This window comes from Macrosteles quadrilineatus, unplaced genomic scaffold (assembly GCF_028750875.1).
Source record: "Macrosteles quadrilineatus isolate MER2022 unplaced genomic scaffold, UCM_ALF_1.0 Scaffold_7__1_contigs__length_78375512, whole genome shotgun sequence".
Lineage (NCBI taxonomy): Eukaryota > Metazoa > Arthropoda > Insecta > Hemiptera > Cicadellidae > Macrosteles > Macrosteles quadrilineatus.
This window is the reverse complement of record NW_026542600.1, coordinates 54,098,540-54,126,506: the sequence shown is the minus strand read 5'-3', so window position 1 is coordinate 54,126,506 and position 27,967 is coordinate 54,098,540. Positions and strand designations below refer to the sequence as shown.

At 37.6% G+C, this 27,967-nt stretch overlaps 3 protein-coding genes across 3 annotated transcripts; all 3 read left to right on the top strand.

Moving 5' to 3' along the window:
• The first annotated feature begins 91 nt into the window (after positions 1-91).
• Positions 92-2,371, top strand: LOC128998993 (uncharacterized). The gene has a single exon (XM_054425349.1). It carries the CDS (start codon positions 92-94, stop codon positions 2,369-2,371), a length of 2,280 nt encoding a protein of 759 aa, XP_054281324.1.
• Positions 2,372-8,741: 6,370 nt separating this feature from the next.
• Positions 8,742-9,977, top strand: LOC128998991 (uncharacterized). The gene has a single exon (XM_054425348.1). The coding sequence runs from the start codon at positions 8,742-8,744 to the stop codon at positions 9,975-9,977; it is 1,236 nt and encodes a 411-aa protein (XP_054281323.1).
• Positions 9,978-10,339: 362 nt separating this feature from the next.
• LOC128998990 (uncharacterized) lies at positions 10,340-27,961 on the top strand. Its single transcript, XM_054425347.1, has 5 exons — positions 10,340-10,463; positions 12,439-12,469; positions 21,216-21,378; positions 23,087-23,242; positions 27,642-27,961. The coding sequence occupies exons 1-5, from the start codon at positions 10,340-10,342 to the stop codon at positions 27,846-27,848; spliced, it is 681 nt and encodes a 226-aa protein (XP_054281322.1). The 3' UTR covers positions 27,849-27,961.
• The last annotated feature ends 6 nt before the right edge of the window (positions 27,962-27,967 follow it).

The following is a 27,967-nucleotide window of genomic DNA, read 5'->3' as shown; positions in this document are numbered from 1 at the left end:
GTTCGTGGTGTATGCAGACTTTGAATGTCTTCTTGAGTCTAACAGAACCATCAAAACTGAACAAACACAAAGCTACCAAAAACACTTGGCTATGAGTTTTGCATATTACATCGTTTCCAAAGATGGAGACTATAAACCTCCTGTCACATATTTTGGTGCAGATGCTGGAAGGGTCTTTGTGGAACAACTTGAGATGGAGTCTGAAAAAATAAGACAGTTGTATTCTAGTGAGGCTATCAAACCTATGGATTTAACGGTAGATGATCAGCGTATTATATCAAACTCAACAACATGCCATATTTGTGAAAAACCTTTAGAAGATGATAGGGTCCTTGATCATGACCATTTGACAGGACAATTCAGAGGAGTTGCACACAACAAATGCAACATTCTGTACAGGAAACCCAAGTTTATTCCTGTCTTCATTCACAACCTCTCGGGCTACGACACACATTTGTTTATTAAAATGCTGGGTATGAATGATGAAGAAATAGAGGTGATCCCAAACAATGAAGAACGTTACATATCATACACAGTTAAAAGGCAGAACATGATCGAACTGAGGTTCTTGGATTCGTTCAAGTTTATGTCCAGTATCCTTGATGCACTCACCAAAAATCTTCAGAAAGATCAGTTTACACACACTGCTAAATACTTCAATGAATCCGAGTTGAACCTGGTTTTGAGAAAAGGTATTTACCCATATGATTACATGGACAGTGAGGACAAATATGAGCTAACTCATCTACCTAAGCAGGAAGAATTCTACAACATACTCACTAAAACAGATGTTGACCCTAAAGATTATGAACATGCTAAAAGAGTGTGGGATTCATTTAAAATGAAGGATATGAAAGAGTACACATTGATGTACAACAAATCAGATGTCCTCCTACTAGCTGACGTTATGGAGAACTTCCGAAATGTGTGTATGTCAACGTACAAACTAGATCCTGCATGGTTTTTCACAACACCTGGTCTGGCTTGGAGTGCTATGCTAAAAACGACAAACGTTGAACTGGAACTTATTTCAGATTATGATATGCTACTTATGATTGAGAAGGGAATTAGAGGTGGTGTATCGCAAAGTTCTAACCGACATGCTAAAGCCAATAATCCCTACATGAATGATTACGATTCGAGCAAACCAACTGAGTACCTGGTGTACTTGGATGCGAATAACCTATATGGGTGGGCAATGGTTCAACATATGCCATACGGAGATTTCAAATGGTGTGATACAAACATCGATGTCACTGAAATCCCTGACGATGCCGATACAGGCTATATACTTGAAGTGGATTTGGAATATCCTAAAGATATCCACGACTTGCATTCTGATCTTCCTCTTGCCCCAGAGCAGAGAGTACCACCAGGAGGAAAAGAGGTTAAACTATTGACAACACTTTATGACAAAGAGAAGTATGTTGTTCATTACAGGAATCTCAAGCTGTACCTCAAGCTTGGATTGAAACTGAAGAAGATCCATAGAGCCATTTCCTTTAAGCAATCAAACTGGATAGCCTCTTATATTGACCTGAATACAAAACTGAGAACTCAGGCAAAGAACGATTTCGAAAAGGAGTTTTACAAACTGATGAATAATGGTGTGTTTGGGAAGACAATGGAGAACATACGTAACAGAGTGGATGTGCGATTGGCGACAAAGGAAAAACAAATTGTAAAATGGATTGCTCAACCTACATTCAAGGATCGTACAATATTTGCTGAAAACCTCTCTGCTGTGCACATGAAAAGGACAAAACTCCTGTTCAATAAACCTATATATGTTGGTATGAGCGTATTGGATGTTTCAAAGACTCTAATTTACGATTTTCACTATAATGTGATTAAATTGAAGTATGGTGACAAAGCACGATTGCAATATACAGACACCGATTCCTTGAAATATGCCATTGCCACCTCTGACTTTTACCAGGATATGAAAGCCATGATAGATTACTTTGATACAAGTGACTACCCTGAGAACAATCCGTATGGGATGCCTAGAGTCAATAAGAAGGTCCTTGGTAAAATGAAAGATGAACTGAGTGGGAGGATTATGCGAGAACAGATTGCTCTTAGATCTAAGATGTATGCTCATGAAGTCGAGGATGGTAGTGTATGCAAAAAGTCAAAAGGAGTCAAAAAGTCAGTCACCGAGAAGGAAATAACATTTGACGACTACAAAAAATGTTTGTTTGATGGTTTGGAAACCACTAAAACCATAAATATGATAAGAAGTTTCAGTCACGACCTCTATGCCATAGCACTCAATAAAGTAGTGTTGTCGAACCAAGATGATAAACGATACATTTTAGATGATGGAATCCATTCCCTCCCCTGGGGTCACTATTCAATAAACCATTAGAAATTACTCTTTTGCAATTCCTTTTCATAAAACGAACCCAGGATCTCTTCTCCTTCACCATCGATGATTCTGTATGTTACCGGTGCTGTAGACTGAATGTGAGATATTGTGAAAATCTCTGTTCGCCAGTTTCGAGCGTACTTGTTGGCAAACGTATCTTTCTTTGCTACTATTCTCACTCGATCGCCAACTCTCAGTTTAGGTCGTGGACGTTTAACTGATCGAAATTGATCGAGGTACAAGCTACGAATTTCTGGTTCGACTTTCACAGTCACATCGACCGGCCTCATGTGAATGGTGGAGTGTACACTTGTGTTGTACTTACTCAACAGACCCTGCAGTATGTCTATCCAACGGAATGAGCCCCTAGCTTCAAAATGCACTTTCATTCGTTCATTGAGTGTGCGATTGAACCTTTCAACTATGGAGCTCTTTTCTTCATTCTCAGTATGATACATCTTTATACCATGTTTGGCGAGAAGACATTTAAAATCCTTGTTGACAAACTCTCTACCCTTATCAGTGTGTAATAGGTTAGGTGCTTTGTGACCATTGCCCTTAGCTCTTCGTATGATGGCTTCAAACGCGTTTGTCACTTCGATACCACTCTTCCTGAGTAATGGTTCAGACCATGCATACTTGGAAAATGTATCAATCACATTTAGCATATATTTATATCCATCGTTTTCCCGGAAGAACTTGTCCATTATAACCAAGTCAGCTGCCCACAGGTCGTCTATGTAGAGAGTGACGATTTTACGTTTTGGAAACTTTTTTGTTACTGGTCGATGTAGCTCTCGTGCCTCTTCAAATTTGACATCAGTGATTCCCGGTACAAGTGCTTTTGTGAATGTGCTCTTCTTGCGTAAGCACTCGACACATCGACCTCTTAACCGCCACTTGTTCGTAACCGTCTTGATACGTTCCACATCAGCCGAAGCGTTTTTCCTTTTACACTTGGCACAATAAAATATGTATACCATTTCGAGTTTATAATAAGAGTACTTATAGTGATATAAGCACAACATGAGTGAATTGCACAGGCACACCATTCGTCTGTCTGAAGGGCAGAAACGTAAGCTTCGTATCGCCTATAAGAAACGGAGAAGTGCTATAATTGGACTGACGAGTGACGACATAGGTCGTAGTGGAACGGACCATATCCTGTTAGACAGTGTCCAGCATAAGGCTATTGAGAAAGCGAGACGAAACCAAACAGGCATTCGGCTGAACCTCAGCTACGACCAGCTATTGAAAAATAAACAGGGAGGCCTCCTGAAAGAAGTTTTGGAATTTGTGGAGGGTGCTGTTCCTGGTGGAAAACGTTTCATCTCACCTGTTGTCAGAAGACACCTAGCACCGATGCTGAAGGAAAGGTTCATTCCATGGTTGAAGCATTTGATTGACAATGAGTTGGACACGATAATAGACAAGGATCCTAAGGGCGCTGGTTTGAAAAGATGTATCAACAGGAAACTGGATGCTTTACTATTACAAAAAAACGGATAAGCCCCTTAACCCTTGGTGACCTCGAACGATGGGCCAAAGTGTTGGGATTGAAAGGATTTCGAGGTGTTTTCATGCGTGAAGTTTTGCCAGAATCCCCATGGGAAATGGAATGTGGTATTTTGAATCTCGGTGACTTGGATTCGAATGGTACACACTGGACCTGTTATATCAAAATGCGTAATGGTAAAAAGCTGTATTTCGATTCATTTGGCAACGCTCCACCACCAATTGAACTTGTAAAGTATTTAGGTGAGCGTGATTTGCTTTATAATGATATGCGAGTACAGGAGTTTGAAGACCCTCCTATTTGCGGTCATCTCTGCCTTGAAGTTCTGAAGCGATGTTCAAACGATGATACAAATTGGAACTCGATCATAAACACTTTAAGAGATGAGAAATACTCGTGGCAATCTTGGTGGAGCAAATTATAAGTGTACCATGCCACTATTAAAACTTAGAGGTACAAGCTCTCGCGTCACTCTCCACTTGGAACACCCAATCCATCTGGAGGAAAACGTGAAGCATCGTATGGCACTTGTTGCGTTTTTTACAGACAACAATATTTACAACGTCCGTGATGAAGCGAATATTTTCTTCTGGGATAGTGACATCCATGCAATACCGAATCCTCTCACTTTCACAAGAGGTTACTGGACGATTGAGTCTATGGAAGTTACTGCAAAGGACTACATAAAATCCTTGAATCTGAACATTGATCCTACTAAATTTAGACTGAGTAAAAATGGTGATTTTCTTTCTGTGTACTCACCATTGAAGTTCTATATGGATCAAGCATGCTGCAAGTTGTTTGGTTTTGATCCTCCAACAAAAGAAAAACAGAAGAGAGCCGACAGTAGCTCATACTATGTTGAGAATCAAACAGTGACAGGAAAAAGACCTCCAAAGTTGAGGGCAGTAGATACTATTGAGATACACTGCAATATAGTGCATAACAGTCTCGTCAACCATGACACACATGATCACAAACATGCGGAAACTGAACTGCTATACACGTTCTTCCCTCAAGTTCCACATGGGTATAAGATATCTGAACAACCGAAGGAAAGGTTATATGTTGATTTGAAACCAGGGTTGAGGACAATTCACTGCATAACAATCAACATACTTGATCAAAATAACAACCCGATACTCAATAGTAATGTTGAAAACCTGGTGTACTTGGACTTGGTATCATTATAAGAGCATCATGATGTCTATATTTAAATTCGATCGGTTCGGAGAAGAACTGGCTGACAGCAGTGCTAACCAAAATAGCATTTCAACAGATAAGTTAAATGAAAAACTTTCATCGTTGGAATTCACTTGCAGTCACGATACAGATTCAAAGATCAGTAACATGAAAAGAGAATTTATTTCTCAGGTAGATAACATGTTTGATAAGTTAAAAAAGGATCTGACCTCCATTATAAACAAACAAGTCGGGTTCGAGAAACATTATATTAGTGCCAAGAACAAAAGGATAGTAAAAGTTGCAAAAGCTATAGATAAGACTGATGTGGTTGTTAAAGAACAGCTTGAAGAAGTAAATGATAAAGTTGATGGTATTTTAAAAGGTCTCGAAGTCACAAAAGACTGTATTCAGATCAAAGGAGGTAGAAAGATCTGTGGCATCAGTCGCAGCAACAGTGCATATGACGCCATTAACGGAATTGAACTTCTAGAGCTGTCTAAACGTCTACACCGAGTAGAAACTTTGATTGGTAGGTCTAGAGCAACAACAGTCGATGTTTAAATCAACAGAGCGAGACATTAGGCTGTCAAGGAGTTTCCTATGAAACCAACCAAGTGGTATTATAAGTAAAGGCAATGGAAATAAACGTCTACTATAGAGATGGTGAAAGGGTGGAAGGTGGTGTCTTCCCAAAACCACTTCGTTGCTTGATCGTTGGTCCATCAGGGTGTGGGAAAACGAATTTACTGCTTAATCTCATATACAACAAAGATGGTATCACTTTTAAACATCTCTACGTGTTCAGTCGATCAATAGAACAACCAGCGTACCATGATTTACAAAAACACTATGAAAGAGTGCAGAAAAACCTCGGCTGCAAAATTGCGTTCTTCTTCTCTGATTGTTCCGACTTGGTTCCATTGGATGAATGCAAACCAAATTCACTGGTTGTGTTTGATGACTGTTTACTTGATGAGCAATCAAAAATCAAAGACTATTACATCAGAGGTCGTCACAAAAATATATCATGTATATACCTGAGTCAGAGCTATGGTCGTGTCGATATGCAAGTAATCCGTAACAACCTAAATCTGCTGTGTGTGTTTCAACAAAACAAGCATTACATGACACGTATTCATGAGGATTTTGTCGGTTCCGATATGTCGTTATCTGAGTTTGAAAAGCTCTGTCGTCGGTGTTGGCAGGAACACCATGGATTTGTAACCATCAATACCACTAAAAAAGCACACTCTGGAAAATATAAATGCATGCTGAAGAAAACGATATTTACAACGTCAATGTGAAATGTCACATCTTAAGCTAGAAATGATATATAACGTTTTTTGATTGAAATGTCGTTTTTATACTAGAAACGTTATATCACGTTTTTTGAATGAAATATCGTTTTTTGATGGATATGTCGTTTTTATACTAGAAACGTTATATCACGTTTTTTGAATGAAATATCGTTTTTTGATGGATATGTCGTTTTTATACTAGAAACGTTATATCACGTTTTTTGATTGAAATGTCGTTTTTCGACGATATGTCAATTTTATACTAGAAACGATATATGTCGTTTTTTCTGACGTTGTATAATATAAGTGAACACAGGTTATGATGGATGCAAAAGCTGCTAAGCGACTTGAAGCTATCGAGAGTAACCTGATGAAAAAGTTTCATGACGCTGAATTGGAAGAGCAAAAACAACGTGAACAAAAACTTAAAGAGATATCAGTTGTATCGTCTCCAACAAAAAGTCCATCCACCACAATCATTACAAGAGATGTCCAAAAACAACCGTTGACTGTCACCAAGGCAAAGCAACTAGAAAATGTAAAAAATAGACTTCAACAACAATTTGCTAACGTACACATTTTAGAAAGAGAGGAACAACGAGAAAGGGAAAAGAAATATCAAACCATTACCGATGCAATAAAAGAGAAAAAAGAAAAAGATGATCTATTAGAACAAAAGACAAAGGAGTGGTTGAAAAAGCAAAAATACAATCAAATGGTTGCTCGCTTTAGACCAAGAGTATACAGTACACCAGATCGTAAACAAATTCCCTTCGATAACGAAGATGAAGTGGAAACTGAAAACGTTCAGAACAAATCAATCAGACAGTTGGTGGACTCAAATGTAATCAATTTGGGCAGTGTTGGTGCGAGATACTTACCTCGTGCAAGTGATTCACAGTTTGGTATTTATTATGATGTGACGAGTGAACGTTTTAAAATTGGATCAGAACCAATCACCTTTAATTACGATGATATAGTGATGTCAGGTAAAAGTTTTGTCGGCAGTGAAGGTCTTTGGAAACTCTTGACGAATAAAGGTTTTGTTAAGTCTGATGAGTACACATCTGACGATTGGAATTCATACAAGGAAATTCTGTTGACATCCAACTCGTTGTATCAAAAGAACGATCCCTCGACTAGACGACCGAAATCAAGTCAGGGTCAAAAGTGGAAACAGATGATCAAACCCATTTGGGATGAGATGAATAAATCCGCAACCCCAACTACATCAACACCCACAGAGACAGTTGGGTCTGGGTTGAAACGGTACGGTGACAAAACACCAATCGAATATCGGTACATAAAGGATTTAAACGAACTGATCAGTCGGCTCAATTTCATACACGCTGAGGAGGCTGCTGGAAACAATAACTTTCACAATGAGAAACTGTCAGTCGTGAAATTCATATACGACCGCATGCAGGAGCTAATCGAACGACCAAACGGATTGAAGTATCTCATACGCTGTCTGTCAGCGTTACCTGAACACGCTATTCAAGGATCGGGGTTGTTGAACAACTTAATCAACAGTTTACCGTTTGAGCTACACGCTCCACGTAATTGGAATCTTGATACGTACACTTATTGCGGACCTGGTACGAAGCTATCTGATCGCCTGGCTCGTGGTGACAAAGGAGTCAACCCCTTAGACGAGGCATGCAAGAAACATGACATATGGTATCGGGATCATAGGCGTTCCGAAGACCGATGGGTGGCAGATAAGAAATTGCAAGACGCTGCTTGGAATAGGGTCACGTCTTCTGACGCCGATCTAAACGAACGCGCTGTCGCACTCGGTACGACTGGTGCAATGTGGATGAAGCGCAAACTCGGTCTCGGGCTAGGAACGTCTGTATGTATATAAGTGGGAGAAAGAGTACAACATGGAAAACGCATGGACGATTCTTTCTCGGGAAGCGAAAGTACCTAAGGGCGTTCTCACAGACGAGTTCGTTATGAAGTACGCTAAGGAACTCGACTGGGGTCTCCTATCCGAAAACTACGATTTCAGCATCGACATGTTACGCACGTATTTCCATCGTGTAAACTGGTATGCCGTACTGAAGAGGACAAAGTTCGATGAGAGCTTCCTCCGGGAAATGGCTATCAACTTTAACGAGTGCTGGTATGTGGTCAGCAAATATCAAACACTGTCTGAATCATTCATACACGATTTTGCAGGCAACGTAGATTGGTACTACATCATAAAGTATCAAAACGTCTCCAAGGAATTCCTCGAAGAACACGAACGTAATCATGGATTTAATACACGACTCTTGAGTTCGCTACTGAGCATGAGGTCTAAAGAGTAAAATCGTAATGTTAACATAGTATATTTTTTTCGACCTTTATTAAGTAACCAACACAAATGGATGCTACATACAATCAGTTTTCAAGCGGTGTGGTGAAGAGCGAATACCGCTCTGTCATGCCGGTGTCTGAACTCAATTTCAACACTCCAAATAATTACACGGTTTTTAAACTCGATCACGGTGACACATTTTACGATTCAGGAATACAATTTCACATTTGTGGTAAAGTCGTCAAGAAATCTGACGGGGCTGCTTATGCTGATAAAACAAACATCAAACTCATCGACAATTTCGTACCGTTTCTGTTTACTCGAATTGAACTCAAGAAACACAACACCACAATCGACACTGTCGACTATCCTGGTGTCACAAGCACGGTCAAGGGAATCCTCAACTATTCCAGTTCGAACAAGAACTCTTTAGGAAATTGTGGTTTCGTATCCACATTCACTGGTGGTGGCAACTTCAAAGTAATCGGTACCCTTGCCCACCTCGGTCTCGGCTTCTTCGATCATCTACGGTATCCAATGTACAAAGGTGGATTCGAAGTCGTATTCACCCGTGCTGAAGATAACGATGCACTATTCGTTTGGAAAGGATCAGCCGCAACAGACACGATACCAGAGGATGGAAAAGTCGAAATCAAATCTTTCGTTCTTCGAGTTCCGTTAGTCGAGTATACGGCCACCAGCAAGATTCAATTGATCGATGGGTTGACCCGTTTGAGTGATCATAGCAAATTGGTATACAACTATTACCAGTGGCAGTGTATTGAGAAAAAAGGTGTTTTCGGGGCCTCGTTCAACTTCGATATCACTAACGTTTATAGAAATGTATACAACCCAAAATTTGTCATTGTGGGGTTGCAAACTAGCCGTTGGAATGACCAGAAGAAAATTCCCTCCCGTTTTGATAGTTGCAACATAAAAAATGTCGCAGTGAAAATAAACGGAGAACGTTATCCTCAAGAAATGCAGAACATACACATCACTGAAGGCAAATGGAGACTGTTATACGAACAGTTAGTCAGATATCGTCTGGTGAACTTTGGAGACACCAATGTGTTCGTATCTCCTTCAGAGTTCAAGAATGATTATCCACTGTTGGTGATAGACACTCATCTCCACCCAATGAGCACAGATCGCTCGAGAAGTGACATCCAGATTGAGTTAGATTTCGTAAACGCTATCGCGACCACGCAAGCCGATGCCGGAACAACAGCATACGTAGTCGTGGTCTCTGAAACTGGATTCAGTTATGACATTTCAAGAAACATCATTAGACAACTGTAAACAATTTCTAGAAGATCACTATAAGAAAATAAAAAACAAAAAAAAATATTATTTTTGCCCCAGAGGAATGAGGCAAGGGTTGGAATTGTCTCCATAAGGTCTATATTAAACCCCAGCACAGGACAAACATACATACTCCATGTGGGGCGGTTGGAGAACACCTCCGGATTTTGTGGGGAGGTATTCCCATAAGAGCCCATATAAACTCCGGGAGTAGGACACAGATATATATACTACTGGTAAAAGTTGTAATCAGTCTTCGTTACCTCCCGATTTTGACTCCCATAAGAGCCCATATTGGATCCCGAAGTAGGACAGACATATATATACTACATGCCACCACGAGACAGCTGAACTTGAAAATGGGCAAATCTCTAGTCTACTGGAGGTTGGTGCAGAAACAACTTTTCGATGAGTGGAAGAGTAAACAGATGAGAATCCCTGGTCTGTCGGGGTTGATCCAGAACCGGCTTTTCCCTACTACTGGTATACCCTCGGGGACAAAAACCCCTACCCCGGTTCCCCGGGGCCCGACCTCCGTTTGCCCAGCACCGGATACCTGACGTGCCGGGGGTCGCCCGTCGCAATGCAGAGCCCGACCTCTGCATCCATGCCGCACTCCCTGACCAAGGACCGAAGTGGCTGGTTTCTCACGACCCACTGAGAATACCCATCGGCAGTGCAGAGCACACATCAACCCCTGCAACACAACAGGGGCACTCCCAGGGACTCCCAATGAGTTCGTCGGTCACCCTTTTAGTCGCCTCTTACGACAAGCCCGAGAAGGCTGCGGTCCTATTCTAACCCGGTACCGCACGGGGGGCTCAATCTCAATCTAGTGATGCTAGCCCAAACGTTGTTAATCGTCCAATCCATGTTTCAAAAGTAACTAACAGCCAGAGTGATATAGTTGAAAACCAATTGAGGATTTTGTTGGCTAGACAGAATTCTTGGTATAAAAGCCATGTTTCAAGTTTGTATGGTTTCAGTCTACTTTGATATCTGATACTGTGTGTAAATGTTTATAACAGTAAATATGGAATTTCACGAAGAATTTATTATAACAAATGATATGAAAATTCAATTCAAAAATGACCAATTGGAAACGAAAATAATCATTAGTGTATACACACCAACTTGAAGAGAGAGTGTTTCACTGGATGTTGACAAGTGGACAAAATTCAAGAAATCAATCAGTGATGTAGATCAAGAGTTTTACAGAAGATTCAATCATCAGCCAGCATCAATGGACTCCTCATTAGTCACATCTATAACTTCATCATCACCCCAGAAATCTTCTACTGATATTTTTGATGCGCGGAACAAGGATCTTGTAAAATCAGGATTCTAGAGGACAAAATGTTATGAACAAGTAATATGTTGTGAGTGTGGTTGGCAGTCGGGCAGTGAAAGATTATCATTACGATACTTGAACTTTCTTCATAAAGTATTAAATCCCAGGTGTAAAATTAGTGAATATGCTGAAGATGACTACATAAACTATTTTAACCACAAAAAGTCTATTGAAAATACTGAAAATATAATGACAGAAAAGTTTATTATATGGCCAAAATTATATCAGAGTATTGAAGATATGATTAAAACTGCGTTCAGTTTCATGCATCAAGTGTGGTGTTGTCTTAGATCATTTGGGTCTTGATGATAAGCCTGCAGAAGAACACCAGAAGGCTTTACCTGATTGTAAATTTGAATAATAAAATGTATAAAACCGATTATATTGTTTTTTTGCAGTCATTCTCGTATACTCTTTAAGATGTTAATATCAGTTATCAACTATAACACAAAATTTGCTTTTTGCAATCCCACTGAAAAACCAAGAGAGGACCTGAGTGGACCAGTGTCCAATCATCTTATTTAGATTGGCTAGTTTAAATGCCACACTGCTTGTAATGATTGAGTTTTTTCTTAGACTAAATAAATGGGTATATTAATGATGCACCTAACAGGAGTCAGAAACCATTTAGTGCAGGAAGTATATTAAAGAATAATACATTATGCGGAAATGATGTGGCCATACTAGATCTGACTAGATTTGTAAAAGATATACTTATGAGCCTTTTACTACGATACTACTTCGGGTAGTTATTAAACTTGGTAAATAGTATTAAAAATACAAAATCTGTAGAAGTCTAATTCAAAACCATCAGTATTTTTTAACCACAAACTAAAGCAAGAGAATGAAAGTTTATGCTCAATATGACGATAAACTCAAAGATAAGGAACCAGCTGATAGATACATTGCATGACCTCAAACTGGTCGCTGTTTCATCTCTACACTTTCTAGTTAAAATGCAATACTATAGATGAAACAAAATTTCTTAGGCAATACTGAGTATTTTTTTATTTGTATTTTAATCATTTTACATGTACAGTATGGTTAATCATAGGGAGATATGACAGTTGTTGTGAATCAAGATGTGACAGTTGTTGTGAAATATAGAGTGCAGAGCAATTTACAGGAACATTAAAAGGTAACAATTTCCAATGTATTATGACAATCTTTGAAAGAATTTCATTCCTAGTAATGAATTAATAGATAATGCCAACTTAAAATGTAGAGAGTTTGAATTAATTGGCTAAGAATAAAAATAATAGATAATAATAAAAATAATAAAAATAATCAATGAGCATGTTAAGTGTTCACTTTTGATCAACTGAATTTAATAGAGTCCTATATTTTTAATAAGCATATAGATGGTTTAAAATACTGATAGTGATACTTAAACATATTATATAGACTAAATATTTGTTTAACAACGCATTCTTAGGCGAAATTTTTGTATTATTATTAACTAGGTGAAACCCGTTAATAACCCGTTAATCCCGTTATCGATGGATGCTTTAAATGTTTATGATAATTCTTCTAACTACGATAAAAAGAGTAAAAATATCGGCCCTTTTTATGGATTTTTAAAAATTTGTTATTTAAGTCGAATTAACAAGATTTTACATGAGTGAAGCTGTACCATACTATACGTATTCAGATAGGAAATTTAATGACAATTATATTGCTGTCCAAGATTTTAAATGCCGTAGTATAAAAATACAATTTTTTTGTAAACAGATATCACTAGAATATTTTATTTTTGTATAAATAGATGAAACTGATTTGTTGGATATATTTCATGCCATTAAACATTTATGCTAATATAGATTTTGTTACAGTTTAAATATAACTGTTTATTTTGCAGTATTTTAGTCGCATATTAGTTGCAGCGCATGCTGAAAGCGGTCACGTATCACTAAAACTGCCATATCTCAGTTAATACTCGTCCGATCTTAAAGATTAAAGTGTCGATCGATTTTTAATAAAATTGCCTTAAAAAAGTTATTCTTGTAAAATTTTTGTAAAATCAACGGTTTTCGAGAAATTTAAGAAACAAAATTTTAATCAGCCGCCATTTTGTTTTATGAATTTGAAAAATCGTCATAATTTTTTTGTAGCTTTGTATAGTTGTCATAAATGTTTGTGCAAAGTTTCAACTTCGTATGTTTAACCAATCTTCAGAAAAAAATTAATATAAGTGAAAAAACAAAATGGCGGCTATCTGAGTAAATAAGGACTTCCGGACAATTTAAATATGATATTTAGATATGTTTCTTACCCAGGAACAATGCCCTAAAATATTGGTAGAGAGTTCCGGGACACCCTGTATATTTATCCATATGATAAATTATCTCATTTGAAAGTCCATGAAATTCTGCGCATTTTGGTAATTTAATTTTTTTAAATTACACCACTGGTGCTGAATTTATCAGCTGATACTTTTCATGAATATTTATCTGACTAACTAAACCTCAATCTATACAGGGTGGCTGAAAAGTAACTTGCACCCCCACTTAACTTTTCAACCATTTGAGATATTTGAAATCGGTTTGTGGCAACCTTCTTAGATATGAGGGGCTACAATAACTATGGTCGATTTTGAAAATTTTGCCCTTAGGGGTAGCTCAAAATTTTCAAATGACAAGTATAGTCAAGTTTGGTATCATTTTACAGGTCTTGACGAAACATGAACATTGACATAAAGAAAACCAAAATCGGCTCACTAACAACAAAATGGCGCCCTAAAACGTTTCAAATCCAAATAACCATAAGGGTGGCAAACAAATTAATTTGCACCCTCTTTAACTTTTTAACTATTTGAGATATTTGAAATCGGTTTGCAGGCAACTTGTTTGGAAATGAAGGGCTACAATAATCATGGTCAGTTTTGAAAATTTTGCCCTTAGGGGTAGCGGGGGTAGGGGGTAGCTAAAAATTTTCAAAAGGCAAGTATAGTTGAGTTTGGTATCATTTTGTAGGTCTTGATGAAACATAACAATTAGCATAAAGAAAATAGAAATCAAACTATTAATAACAAAATGGCAGCTAAAAATGATTGAGACAATGGTTATTCAAAGTAATTTTGCGCTGCCATTTTACCCCCTACCCCCGCTACCCCTAAGGGCAAAATTTTCAAAATTGGCCATAAATATTGTGGCCCCTCATTTCTAAGAAGGTGCCGCAAACCGATTTCAAATATCTCAAATGGTTGAAAAGTTAAGGGGGGGGGGGGGGATGCAAGTTACTTTTCAGCCACCCTGTATTGACCATCAACACTAAAAGTCAAGTTTTAGTGAGATTTTACTTTATCAGTTTACATCATGATTAGGCTATAAGGTGTATACTTATACAGGATGTTTTTTTTTAAACTTGCATCTTTATTTATGTAAAAACCGCAATAGATAGAAATATGCAATTTGCGGGAATCATCTATTGACGTAGGGGGGCCATTTTTTTTTTAATTCAACGTTACATTCACATTCCCCCCCTTTCCCCCCTGCCCCAAACTTATATTTTTTTAATATCAAGGTACCCCTTGTTACACATCAAATGAAAGAGTATGAAAAAAGAAAATGTTTGATGAAAAAAAAATTAAAAATCGGTTCATAAATTTGTGAGATATACCCCCCATCCCCCCCGGAACTTATTTTTATTTTTAATAGCAAGGTACCCCTTGTGACATATCAAAGGAAAGAGGATGAAAAAATAAAATGTTTGGTGAAATTTATTTATCATTTGATATGTCACAAGGGGTACTTTGCTATTAAACAAAAAGTTATGGGTTGGAGAAAAGGGGGGGGGATTATCTTACAAATTCATGAGCCGATTTCAATTTTTTTCCACCAAACATTTTCTTTTTTCATGCTCTTTCATTTGATATGTCACAAGGGGTACCTTGCTATAAAAAAAATTAAGTTCCGGGGAGGGAGGGGGGAATATCTCACAAATTTATGAACCGATTTTCAATTTTTTTTCATCAAACATTTTCTTTATTCGTGCTCTTTCATTTGATATGTCACAAGGAGTACCTTGCTATTAAAAAAAAATAAGTTGGTGGCAGGAGGGGAAGGGGGGGAATGTGAATGTAACCTTAAATTAAAAAAAAATTGGGCCCCCTACGTCAATAGTTGATTCCCGCAAATTGCATATTTCTATCTAAAAGATGCAAGTTTTTTTAAAAAACACCCTGTATATAATACATAAATGCGATTTCTACAAAACATTACTCCTTCATTAATAATAAACAGATTTTTACAAATGATATGTCAAAATTAAATGTTTGTTGTGTAGACACCCCCTTTCACCAATTCCTAAAATAAAAGTCCTCAGGCTTTGCCCTCGGCCATCAAAATCCCGATGTACAGGGTGGTTATAAATTATTGTACACATTTTAAGATTGAATAAATAAATAACCAATCAACTTAAAAACATGGAAATTGTTTTATTAAATAGCAAATTTAAAACAGTTTTATTACCAATGAAGGACAAAAAGATTACTGTTACTCATACTTTTACAAGGAAACTAAACTAATTCCTTGTGCTCTCCGAGGTTTGCACGCAAAGTTTGTAGTCTAAATTCAACCTCACACCATGTGTTTCTGAGTATTGCTGGAGTTATGCTTCCAATAACCTCTCGGACTCTATTCGTGAGCTCCTCAATATCTTGAACTTTTTTGGCGAAGACTCTGTCCTTGACATAGCCCCACAAAAAATGTCTAAGAGTGTAATGTCTGGGGAACGTGGAGGCCAAGGAATTGGACCATCCTGTCCAATCCAACGACTAGGAAACGTGTTATTTAGGTACCCCAGTGTGGAGGGGCACCATCTTGCTGCCAGTAAACATTTGGTTGTCTATGCTCAATTTGCGGTATTGCAAAAAGCTCAAGCATGTCGAGGTATACCTCTTTAGTGACTGTCGGTTCTGCAAAGAAAAAGGGTCCTATCACTTCATCTATAGCCAATGCACACCAAACGTTTATTTTAGGGCTGTCTCTTTCTTGTTCTCGAACATTATGAGGATTTTCAGTACCCCAAATCCTACAATTGTGTCTATTCACCTTACCAGAAACATGAAAGGTTGCTTCATCAGAAAAAATTACTTTTTTCAAGAAATCGCTTTCTCCAATGTTTATTGTTTGTTCTTCGAGGTCAAGTAATCTAACAGCAAAATCGTAGCGTTGAGGTTTATCGTTAGGTTTTAGTTCATGTAATAACTGAATTTTGTATGGATGGAGCTTAAGGTGTTTGTGCAAAATTTTTAAGACTGTTGATCGAGGTAATCCTAATTCCAAACTTGCACGCCGAGTAGAGGGCTCCTCGTAAACAATTCTCTTACTTGATCAACAATACCTTCAGAAACTGGAGGTCTACCAGGACCTTTTCTATGTTGGACACTTCCCGTCTGTTCAAACTGCCTATACCAGCGTTTTATAGAATTGTTACTTGGAGGATTGCGGCCATATTACTCTAAACGAAACCTTCTTTGAACAGTTATTACAGATCTGCTTTCATGAAACCAAAGAACACACCTTGCTTTTTCTTGCACACTAGCCATTTTGATACGGAGGTTAGTTTAGTGTTTGTTTAGTCAACTGTAATTAACAGCTGGTGTGGAAAGAACCATTGTTGACCAGCTGACTATGTCACAACACAAGTCATTAAGAAGAATCATACCTTACACCCACAGTTTAAGTGACATTTTTACTTTCTTTTTATAACTCCTTTTTATAATTATTGTAATGTGTACAATTATTAATATTCAGTCAGTATCTGTTTTAAATTTGCAATTTAATAAAACAATTCCCATGTTATTAAAAACATGGGAATCAACTTAAGTTGATTGGTTATTTATTTATTCAATCTTAAAATGTGTACAATAATTTATAACCACCCTGTATTTCTTATGAAGAAAACATTTTGTTTAATTAAACAGACAAATAATCTTATAAATTAAAAAGTTTGGTTTTTCTTTTCTGAGTTCGTTTGGCTCTTCTACCAGACCGATTTTCATGATTGTGGTCTTAAATTGAAGGTATGCACACACAGATTTGCCATCAAGCATCGGCATATAGGTATTTATCTATCATCCCACTTGGCTTACATATTAACGAAATTTGCTTCCATGTATTTCTTATGTGAGTTAAATTTTGTTTTTCTTTTTCAAGTTCATTTGACTCTTCTACCCGACCAATTTTCATGATTGAGGTCTCAAATTGAAGGCATGCACGTCAAGTTTTCACATAAAGCATCGACAGATATTTACCTACTGTATTACTGAACCAAAACACATAATTTGATTTATTTTCTAATTCTTACTTCAATTTAAGACATACCTTCACCAGTTATAATTTTACAATCCTATATATTTTACCCTAAGAACCTTCAGTGAAATACTGGTTTTCATTTAAGCTATTAGTTATTCAAATCGGATGAGCTTCAAGTAAACGCAAGGTGAACAACCAACATATTATTTTTCATTAGATTTTAATATGATTGAAAATCAACAGCTCCAGTATTGTTCATGTTTTCTACATGTTGTAGACTCAAAATAGTCAGTAAATTATAGGCGTCAATTTGAACTATTAATCGTTTGAATGAGTTAAACTCAAGATACCGTATTATTTAATTAAAAATCATAAATTTGATTAGGCTATTTCTCGGATAATATATTTATTTTAACGCTACAGGGCAGCATGGGTCCTCTAGTTGTATTAATTACTACAGCTGTTCATAGTAAACACATGATACACACATGAGTGTTAGTTTTCAGAGTGAGTTTATTTTCAGTTTCAATAACTGGATTGATTTCACTATCTTTAAGTTGACTGTCATTGTAAATTATGACTGTTATTCATTTTGAAATAACGCCTGCAATAGTTTGCAATTGCTTGAATTTGAGCAGCAGGTGCACTAGTATTTGTAAATGTTTGATTTGGATATTATTTATTGTGCTTTGAGTGAAATATGACATTAGAAACTTGAGACACAATTTTTAGCAGGTTTTTTGTGAACTTTATTGACTGTTTACCAACAACGTATATCATGGGTATGACTTTATCTCTTTAAATCATATTTATTCGTTGTAAATTTGTACATATTTTAGTTTGTAAACTGAGGTTTGGGACATTAGATTTAGCTCCCCCTTACATTTCATCATAATGAACAAACGATTTGATCACCACATGAAAAAAACAATTTGTCTTCATAACTATAAATAGCCTATGTGATATGTGGATTTTACGTGTTTGAAAAATAATATACATGTGTGAATAAAATAAATAAAGTGTTTCTATAAAATATAAATATAATTTGTCTTCATAACTATAAATAGCCTATGTGGTATGTGGGTTTTATGTGTTTGAAAAATAAAATACATGTGTGAATGAAAAAGTGTTTCTATATAATATAAATTTTTATTGTAATGATCATTTTCCATGAACAACTCTTAATTCATTTGATCTCCAGCCTTTACAAAAAATGTGTAATTTTACTATATTTCTTGATAGAACATTTATTTGGTTTTCGTTTGAAATGTGTAGAACTAAATCAGTAAACTTACCATTTTATTGTATTTGTGTCATAACTTTGTAAAAATATAATTTTTCTCATATTATGGTAATTGAAATCTGTTTACATTTCCATGTAGGGAAATTAATTCCAAAACATTTTTCCATTTTAAATTTTTTTGAGTAATAAAGTGAGTTTTTATTAATATAACTAGCTACAGAGCCCGTTGTGGTTAAATACAACGGTCTCTAGTAAAATAATGGTTGTGAAATCCATACATCACTTTACTCACTAATATTAATGGTACAGATTAAGCACATAACATTAGAATCGCATACTTAACATAAGGAACTCACTTTAAACACAAATGCAAATTGTTAACAACAACATCTAATCAAAGAAAAATCAATTAAATAACAATATGTTTCGTATGTTTAGATTAAGCATACTGGTAAACAAATTATTGCCATCTATAAATATTATTGGTTTTCTTTTCTGAGTCGGGTTAAAGGTCTTCTACCCGACCGATTTTCATAATTTTGGCCTCAAACTAAAGGTATGGACGCACCACAGATTTGCCATCAATCATCAGCATTCATTTTGACGTATATTTCGAGTTATGCTCAAAATGCGTCCCTGTACATTTCTTATGGGAGTTAAATTTTTTGTTCGAGTTCGTTTGGCTCTTCTACCAGCCTGATTTTCATAATTTTGGTCTTAAAAAATTAAGCTATGCAAGCATATATTTGTCATCAAGCATCATTATTAATTTATCTAATGTATTACTCAACAAAAAAATTTAAATTTGATTTTTTTGATTTTTTACTCTAATTAAAGATGTATTCCAGCAGTTCTAATTACATAACCCTATATGTTTTGGTCTAAAAACCTTTAATGAAATACCAGCTTTCATTTGAGCTATTGATTATTAAGATTCCAATCTTAATAATCCTACCTAAAGCACACTGCTGAATCATGAATCAACAATAATTATAATCGTTTAGGTACTTATCTGCAATCTAAGATACGTAACTCAACTTTTATTTAAGTTATTTTATATGTCTTAAAATACTTCAAAGGCTTTCACTTGAGATATTGATAGTTTTAATCGGTTAAGTTAAAGATATCCTGAATCGCAGAAAACATAAATATAATTATATCTTGGATATGGAATTTAGTTTTAGATATATTTACTCAATTCTAATTACGTTATTCTATTTGTTTTGACCTAAGAACCTTCAGTGAAATACCGGCTTCCATTTTAATTATTGATTATTAAGATCGGACGTACCTAAAGCACACTGCTAAATCACGAACAACCCAAATAATAAAAAAAAAAAATGCAGTTCTTTATCATCGATTTATAGTCAAACGGTCTTTCTTGCAACCTCAACAGCAACTGTCAGACTTTGACGGGTTTCACCTAGTAAATCAAAAAAATCAAACTTTCGTAATCATTTGAAAGTCTACACGAATTAGGCTTTCCAATGACCTATTAATTAATAAAATCGGTTCAGTAGAACTGTAGATTTAATTGTACAAAATCTTTAGTTCAGTATTTTCTCACCATTATAAATAGGGAGGTTGCTTAACGTTTTTGCAAATAACTTTGAAATGGTGAGGAAATCGACCAAAGTGGAAGGTAATATTCTGATAGAGAATAAAAATTCCTACAAATTACCATTATGCATTTTTGGAAAATTCTCAATAAAGGCAGCCTAAAGATGGCTACAAATATAAACTTGGAAATATAAACTTAGAAAAAAAGGCATTTTGAATGTAATATTGTTTATTTTCATTGTTTTACCTCAAATATGTAATAAAATCAAACTTTCATAATTATTTGCAAATCTACACAAATTAGGCTTTCCAACGACCCATTAAGTAACAAAATCGGTCCGGTAGAAGTCTGGATTTAGTTGTACAAAGTTTAACAAAAATATAACTAATTCTGGATTTTCTCACCACTATAAATTTCGAGATCACTTAGATTATTGCCAATAACTTTTAAATGGATGGAAAATCGACCAAAGTGAATGTTATATTCTGAAATCTATGGTATCACGTACTGTATGGAGTTCATGTTTTTGGGCCTAGAATTGGAATCAATGGCCATGTTTTTTTTTTACAGAAATGCTCGGTGGGTTGAGTTAAGTTGTTGTGTATCAGTCCCACGGACACAAACGTGAGCATTTATTAAAAGCTTAAAACTGTTAAGTGTTTAAGACGGCATTTTGTTAAGGCTGAACAAGTCAATTCTAAAAAAAAAAACTTGCAATGATTCCAACGAGAAGTGGTATTCAAGCAATTGACTTAAATTGTACTAAGTTTGCTATACTCTGTCTAGGATATTGTTATAATGTTATAATGTTATGTTGTTATAGATGCCCAGTAGACCAGGAGATCATGGGAATGTTTCACTACAGCTCCAACATGACTACAGCTCTGGTTCACTTCCAAGCACACAAGTTCCCCTATACAGCCTCTGTTTACTACCAGTGCAATGTCCGTCTCTGTCTCAAGGCTGACGACGGCTGTGGAGATGTGGTAAGTATGTTTCATCAAATACTTATGAAAAGTAGCTACAACTTCAGGAGTAATTAAAACAAGTAAGTCCACACAACTCACAATTTTTAAGAGTACCTTTGATACTTTCAAACTCCTTTTGACAGTGTTTTCAACAGCTATAACCCTCTGGCAGCTCCCTTTTATTTGAAATGTATTCGTTTTTTTAGTTATTCCTGTAAATAAAAATGCAATTTTGTATTTTGTCAAACTTTTTGCTTGCAATTTTAAGTTTAAAATATTTGATTTTAAATGGCAATAGGGAATGGCAATAAAATTTAACATTGACTTTTTACAATTGGGCGAAACAAATAAACAAAATCACATTGTATTCATTAAAACTAAAAGTAATATAAGAACGAATTAATAGAATAAACAAACTATGTGCTTAAAAACAATCTATTTGGTTGGATAAAAAGCTTTAAAAGTTTATTTTACCCAATTTATTTTTAGATGTTTATTTAACAATTTTCATTTTTAGGGTTCAGTCAATCAAAGAGCTAAAAAGACTGGGCCTTGGGACTTATGGCCCAACATTGCCAGCTTAGAAAAACAGAAAATGCACTACTCGAAAAAGTTTACAGGTTGTTTTCCAAAGGAAAGCGATCCTCCGCTGTTCACAGGAATAAAAAACTTTTATTAGAATCCTCCACAATACTTACATAGTCCCCTCCTGGAGTGTTAGGATATAGCATAACGAAAATCAGCGACACCATTAGCTTAACTATAACTTATTCTTAGGATTTCGACAGAGACATATAGGTCTCAGAATTGAGAATACCATTGCATTTTGTTCCCCCTAAAATCAAGCCACAGAGAAGTAAGAAACAGAGGATACATTCAATGTTACGTGGTATCTAGCACCAGGCTCTGGAGTCTAGAGCAAATTATTTTTGTCGTCACCTCTTGCTCTCCTTTCCCTCCTCGCCATCAAATACTACAGCGTTCACACTGTAGAAGACTATATACGCTACAACTGCTGTAATGCTATGTGGCCATTGCTTTTTGGGCTCTTCCTTGCTCGATATTAGTACACTTCCGCCCCAACATACCAGAGCTAAAAGCACAAGTTTGTCCCAAAAGCTTGTATCCTCTGTATCTTACTTCTCTGTGATCAAGCCAAGACTGTAAATATTAGAGAGTAAATAGATATTTTCTTATAACTTTTAAAGGAATTGATGAGTGCAGGGAAATTATAAAATCCCTACTAAAGCAAATATACAAGACAGGTTGACTGAAAATTAAGTTTGGAATTTCATTACCTGTATTTTGATTGCTGTTAGTGTGGAGAAAATTATCTCACACGACTCTCCCGGGAAGGTATTATCAGTATTCACATGAAATCTGCTGGAAACTTTTATGCTCTTACCTTAACCCCTACTTTCTGGCCTTGGAGCATAATATACTATTACAGATGTCTAGTGTAAAATAGTTGTTTTGTAGATAGTGATACATCTATGAAATCATACTAATTAACAAGAACTCCCTTATAACCAGGACTTTATATAAAAAATTGTAATGCGTAACCACATTTGCTAACTTCAAGGTTTATTTAATTATATCTTAACTCCAAAGCAAGTTCAAATTTGTGATTTCTTGAAAGATTCTTACCATGCAGAAGGCTTTACTTTTAAATTAATAGAAGTACAATAAATAAGTGATAAGTGGATAACTGGTGATTTTTTGCTAGCCTCCGCCATGCAATGACGAGAGGAGACGAAGGAAACGTAATGATGATGATGGCGAAGGTAGCCCGGCTACCATTGAAGTTTACAGTGGCTTGTATGTTAATGAAGCAAACGAACTTGGAGTGCCAGATCAATTGGATTTGGTGAACAGAGAAAAGGTAAGCATTGAGTAATATTATAAGCAAAAAAACAAGACTGTGTAGCGCTAAAATTTACTATGCCTCAGCAAAGAGCACTATAAAGCAGTGAATTCCACAAAATATTCTGTGCAAAGATTATGTATTTGTAATTTTAATGAATATTGTTTATTTTACAGTTTATATTACTATAAGCACAATTTAAATGTTGCTATTTCATATTTATATATATATTTTAACATCAACAAAACATCATTTCTGTTATACAAGGGTCGTTCCAAAAGTAAGTTACACTTTTCTATCAAATCCGTGCGGTATGAGGGAGAAGTCTGGGAGTAGCAGGGAATTAGCGTCTGGGTGTTGTGGCAGCAGTGCAACGTGCCCAAGGCTGGGCGTGGCTCGCTACGCCAGCCAGGCGCTAGCCGTCATGGAGTTACCACTGGTTCCTGCCGCCGATTGTGAAGTGCGTGCTCATTCGTTCAAGTCATTCGTTTTTTGACCGCTAAAAATAAAAATGCGACTGAGATTCATCGCGAACTTTGTAGTGTGTACGGTGATGACGTTATGTCTAGGCCTATGGTTCATCGTTGGCGCCAATCATCCATTGATGGACGACACATGATAAACAAAGAAGTGGCCGACCTTCAACTTCCCGAGTTGCGGGCATTGCCGAAGACGTCCGAAGGGTCATTGACACTGATCGCCGCCATACACTTGATGACATCCTTACTGAACTGCCTCCAAATGTTGAAATAAGCCGTACTTCACTTCATCGAATAATTACTGAAGATCTAAGCCTCTCAAAAGTCTGCTCACAGAACAACACAAAGAGCAGAGAATTGATGCAGCATTGCAATTTCAGCAATTTTTTCGATGATGAAGGGGATGGTTTATTTGACCGAATAGTGACCGGAGATGAAACATGGATTCACCATTGGACTCCCGAAACAAAAAAACAGAGCATGTTGTGGAAAGCAAAAGATGAGGCTGCACCAAAAAAAGCAAAAGTCGTGCAATCTGCAGGAAAAGTTATGGCAACCGTCTTTTGGGATTCAAAGGGTGTGTTACTGATTGACTACCTGCCTCATGGGACCACGATTACCGCAGAATGTTATTGTGAGGTGTTAAAAAACCTACGAAGGGCAATACAGAACAAAAGAAGAGGGAAGTTGACAAAAAAAGTTTTTTTGTTCCACGACAACGCTCGCCCACATGCTGCCAGACGAACACAAGACCTGCTTAAAGAGTTTCGGTGGGATGTTTTTGGACATCCGCCTTATTCCCCTGACCTCGCACCAAGCGACTATCCTCTTTCCACAGCTGAAGCAACATCTTTGGGGGAAAACGCTTTGCAAACAACGAAGATCTAAAGCAAGAAGTTGAAAGTTGGCTAAACAGTATGGCGGCAGATTGGTATGAAGCCGGTTTAAAAAAAACTTTTGCCAAGGTACCAAAAATGCATTGAAAACCAAGGCAACTATGTAGAAAAATAGATTTTGAGTGTAGCTTTAAAAATATATCCTTTACAAAGTTTTTCTGGAGTTTTTTATTACCTTTTTACTTATTTTACCGTTTTTTATTTTGTAACTTACTTTTGGAATAACCGTCGTATAATATTGAATGCTTATATTGGTTGTTTCTTAACAGGAGGAATCACATTTTGTACAGAGTCTGGGTTGATTTTACTAACTTGATTATAATCATACATGTTGCTTTCCATGTTTGTTATTCTTAGGGTGTGTTCAATAAACAATCATAGCATCGATGAGAGGAGAGTTGATGTAGTAGGGAGTAGCTCTCTGCTTCTATCAGCTGTTCAAGTCTGAGCCGTGACACTCACGCTGATAGGTTGATTCGTGGGTCCGTGTTTTGTTGAAAACGAGTTTGTGATGAGTGATTCTGAAGAAGATTTAACTTTAGCATCAAATGCAGTTAATTTTATTTACTAGGATGTAAAAACATTAATAATTTGCACATCCTATCAATCCTAACAATATATGGGGGTGGGTTCAATTCTTGAGTAATTTCACTCCACAACTTGTCTAACACAATAATTTTTGTTGTAATTTTTATCACACTTGTCTCATAAAAAGTAGTGGTATTAAATTGTCAACATCCATGTTCAGAGCTTCGATACTGGAAAAAGGACTGATCTACTCATCGATGGTCGGGACCCAAGAATGAATAACAGCGCAGCTCCGACGTAAATAGACTTATTACTTATTAGAAAGCACATCTGTATTATCTATGCATTGCTAGGATTAAAGCTTGTTCCACTAATCGCTGATCTCCCCCGTGCGGTACTGGGTTAGAATAGCACCGCAGCCTTCTCGGGCTTGTCGTAAGAGGCGACTAAAAGGGTGACCGACGAACTCACTGGGAGTCCCTGGGAGTGCCCCTGTTGTGTTGCAGGGGTTAATGTGGGCTATACACTGCCGATGGGTATTCTCAGTGGGTCGTGAGAAGCCAGCCACTTCGGTCCTTGGTCAGGGAGTGCGGCATGGATGCAGAGGTTGTGCTCTGCATTGCGACGGGCAACCCCCGGCACATCAGGTATCCGGTGCTGGGCAAACGGAGGTCGGGCCCCGGGGAACCGGGGTAGGGGTTTTTTGTCCCCGAGGGTATACCCGTTCCTGACTGATTCCGGGCCGCTCCTTGTAGCACGATGCGCTGGAGAAAACACGATGAGTTTTAATATAAATCCTACAAACACATCATTGAATAGGAGCTCCAATGAGCAAGAAGAAACGTCTGAAGTGGAGCAGAACCCCTTTGATCGAAACTCCAAGCTTAAGAGGTCGCCACCACCGAAAAACGTGAGGACATCTCCGCAACCTGCACCTTTCAAGTGCTCTACGTTCCCCCCATTAGGATCTCCTTCGGCAAGTGGAGCTGGGAACGGTGCAGAAAATGTTGGCGATGTAGATGTCGAACTGGCATTGCCGGGAACTCTGCTGCCGAGAATTTCTGCTGTAGGGATGCCGAAGGAAACCTTCACAGCGACGTTGCGGTCGGAAAGCTCTGAGATTGTGCTTATGCGTCAGGAATATCTTGACGCAGATAGAAACATTGAAACCCGGCTTTGTGACATGGAAAAGACAATTAAGGCTATGCTGGACTCCTTCCGGACCCAGAGAGCCGTAAATCAAGTGGTCGAAAATGGAATGGCCAAACTAGAGGATGATCTTGGCTTCGTCTTTGCCTGCCGTCTGGTAAGCAAGGCGACCATGGAAAAGATTGCCGAAAAGGTGGTGTCCCTGCCCGATGAAAGAGCGCTGCCTTCTAAGAAACGTCGGAGGCCATCCACAACGAAGAGTCCTCCAAAAAGAGAAGATGGCGTCCAGACCAAAAAAAAAAAAACCACGGTAAAGGCCAAGGCGACTCAGACGGACCTCTCGTCTGCTGTGCCCAGATCCTTTTCGGACGTAGCTGTAGCTCCAGCGAGGCGCCGACAGGCACAGCAACCCACGACCCCCCTTCAGGTAAGTTCCCAAAAGGGGTCAGTGGTAGAGACTCCTGGGGCTGTGTGGGAAAAACACCTTTAAAAAAGGAAAAGAGGCAATTGAGGCGGGCGGAGGTCGCCTCTATGAAGAATGAGGCAGTGAAGGCACAGCCAACCGACGCGTGGCCCAAACTGCAGGGCCCGGCTCGGTCCCTGCTCCGAAAAGGTCGCGGCCAAAAAAGCTCAAGACGGAGGCAATCTTTGTCAAACCCTCAGGGGGGAGATCTTTTACCGAGGTCTTGGGCGTAATAACGGCCAAAGCTAAACCGGAGCAGACCGATACGATTGTACGGTCGATTAGACAAACCCGGGATGGAGACATTCTCCTTTAAATGGGTAAGTTGAAAGACAAGCTGCTTATACTGCCGAACTGAAGGCAGCTGTTGAAAGCCAGGGCACCGTCCGTGCACTTGAGCCCAAGACATCAATTGAGGTTCGAGACATTGATTGTGTGTCGACGGAGAGTGACGTTGTTGAGGCCCTGTGTGTCCAGACAATTGGACCTGTGTGTCACATTACATCCAGCAGGGTATTCTCCGCGCCAAGAAGCTCGACCTTGACACCACGATGTGGTGTAGGTCATAAAGAATCTAAATGTCAGAAACGGTGCGAGCCCTGAGGGCTTAGGTCACATGTTGGCCTGACTTGAAGTAATGTGACAAACAATTCCAGGTCTGTGTCCAACAGAGTAGAGGGGGTTTTGTAGTGAGTAGTCTAATTTCAGGAGTCTCACACTACAGGCTGGCTACCTGTGTGCGTAAAAGCATTTTCCCTCCTCTCTCCCTAAAAATAAACAAAAAAAAACTAATTGCTGATCTGACATTGAACGCCCCCTTAGAAATAATACTGTGGTTGATATAAAATAAATAAGAATAAGTTAAAATCAGATAGTAAAAGTAATTTGCATTGTCTGTTCAGGCTTTAGACGATCCTGATAACATCTGCATCTCCCAACGTAACTTCGCCATAGCCATTGCTGTCGCTGGACTTATCCTCATGCTCATGGTTGTTGCTGCCTTCATTATTTTGCTCGCTCGAAGACGATCTCGAAAGGAAATATCAACAACTGGAAGTTCGATTTACAGTGGTCCCTACACCAACACTGCCTATAGCCATAGTAGCTAGTTTTAAAGATGCTGCCAACCATTAAATGTGCTAAATTTCAGTGACTAATTTATGAAAATTTAAACTGACTTATTAGATGCAATAGTAGTTAATTTAATATTACATTTTGTTTATCAAGG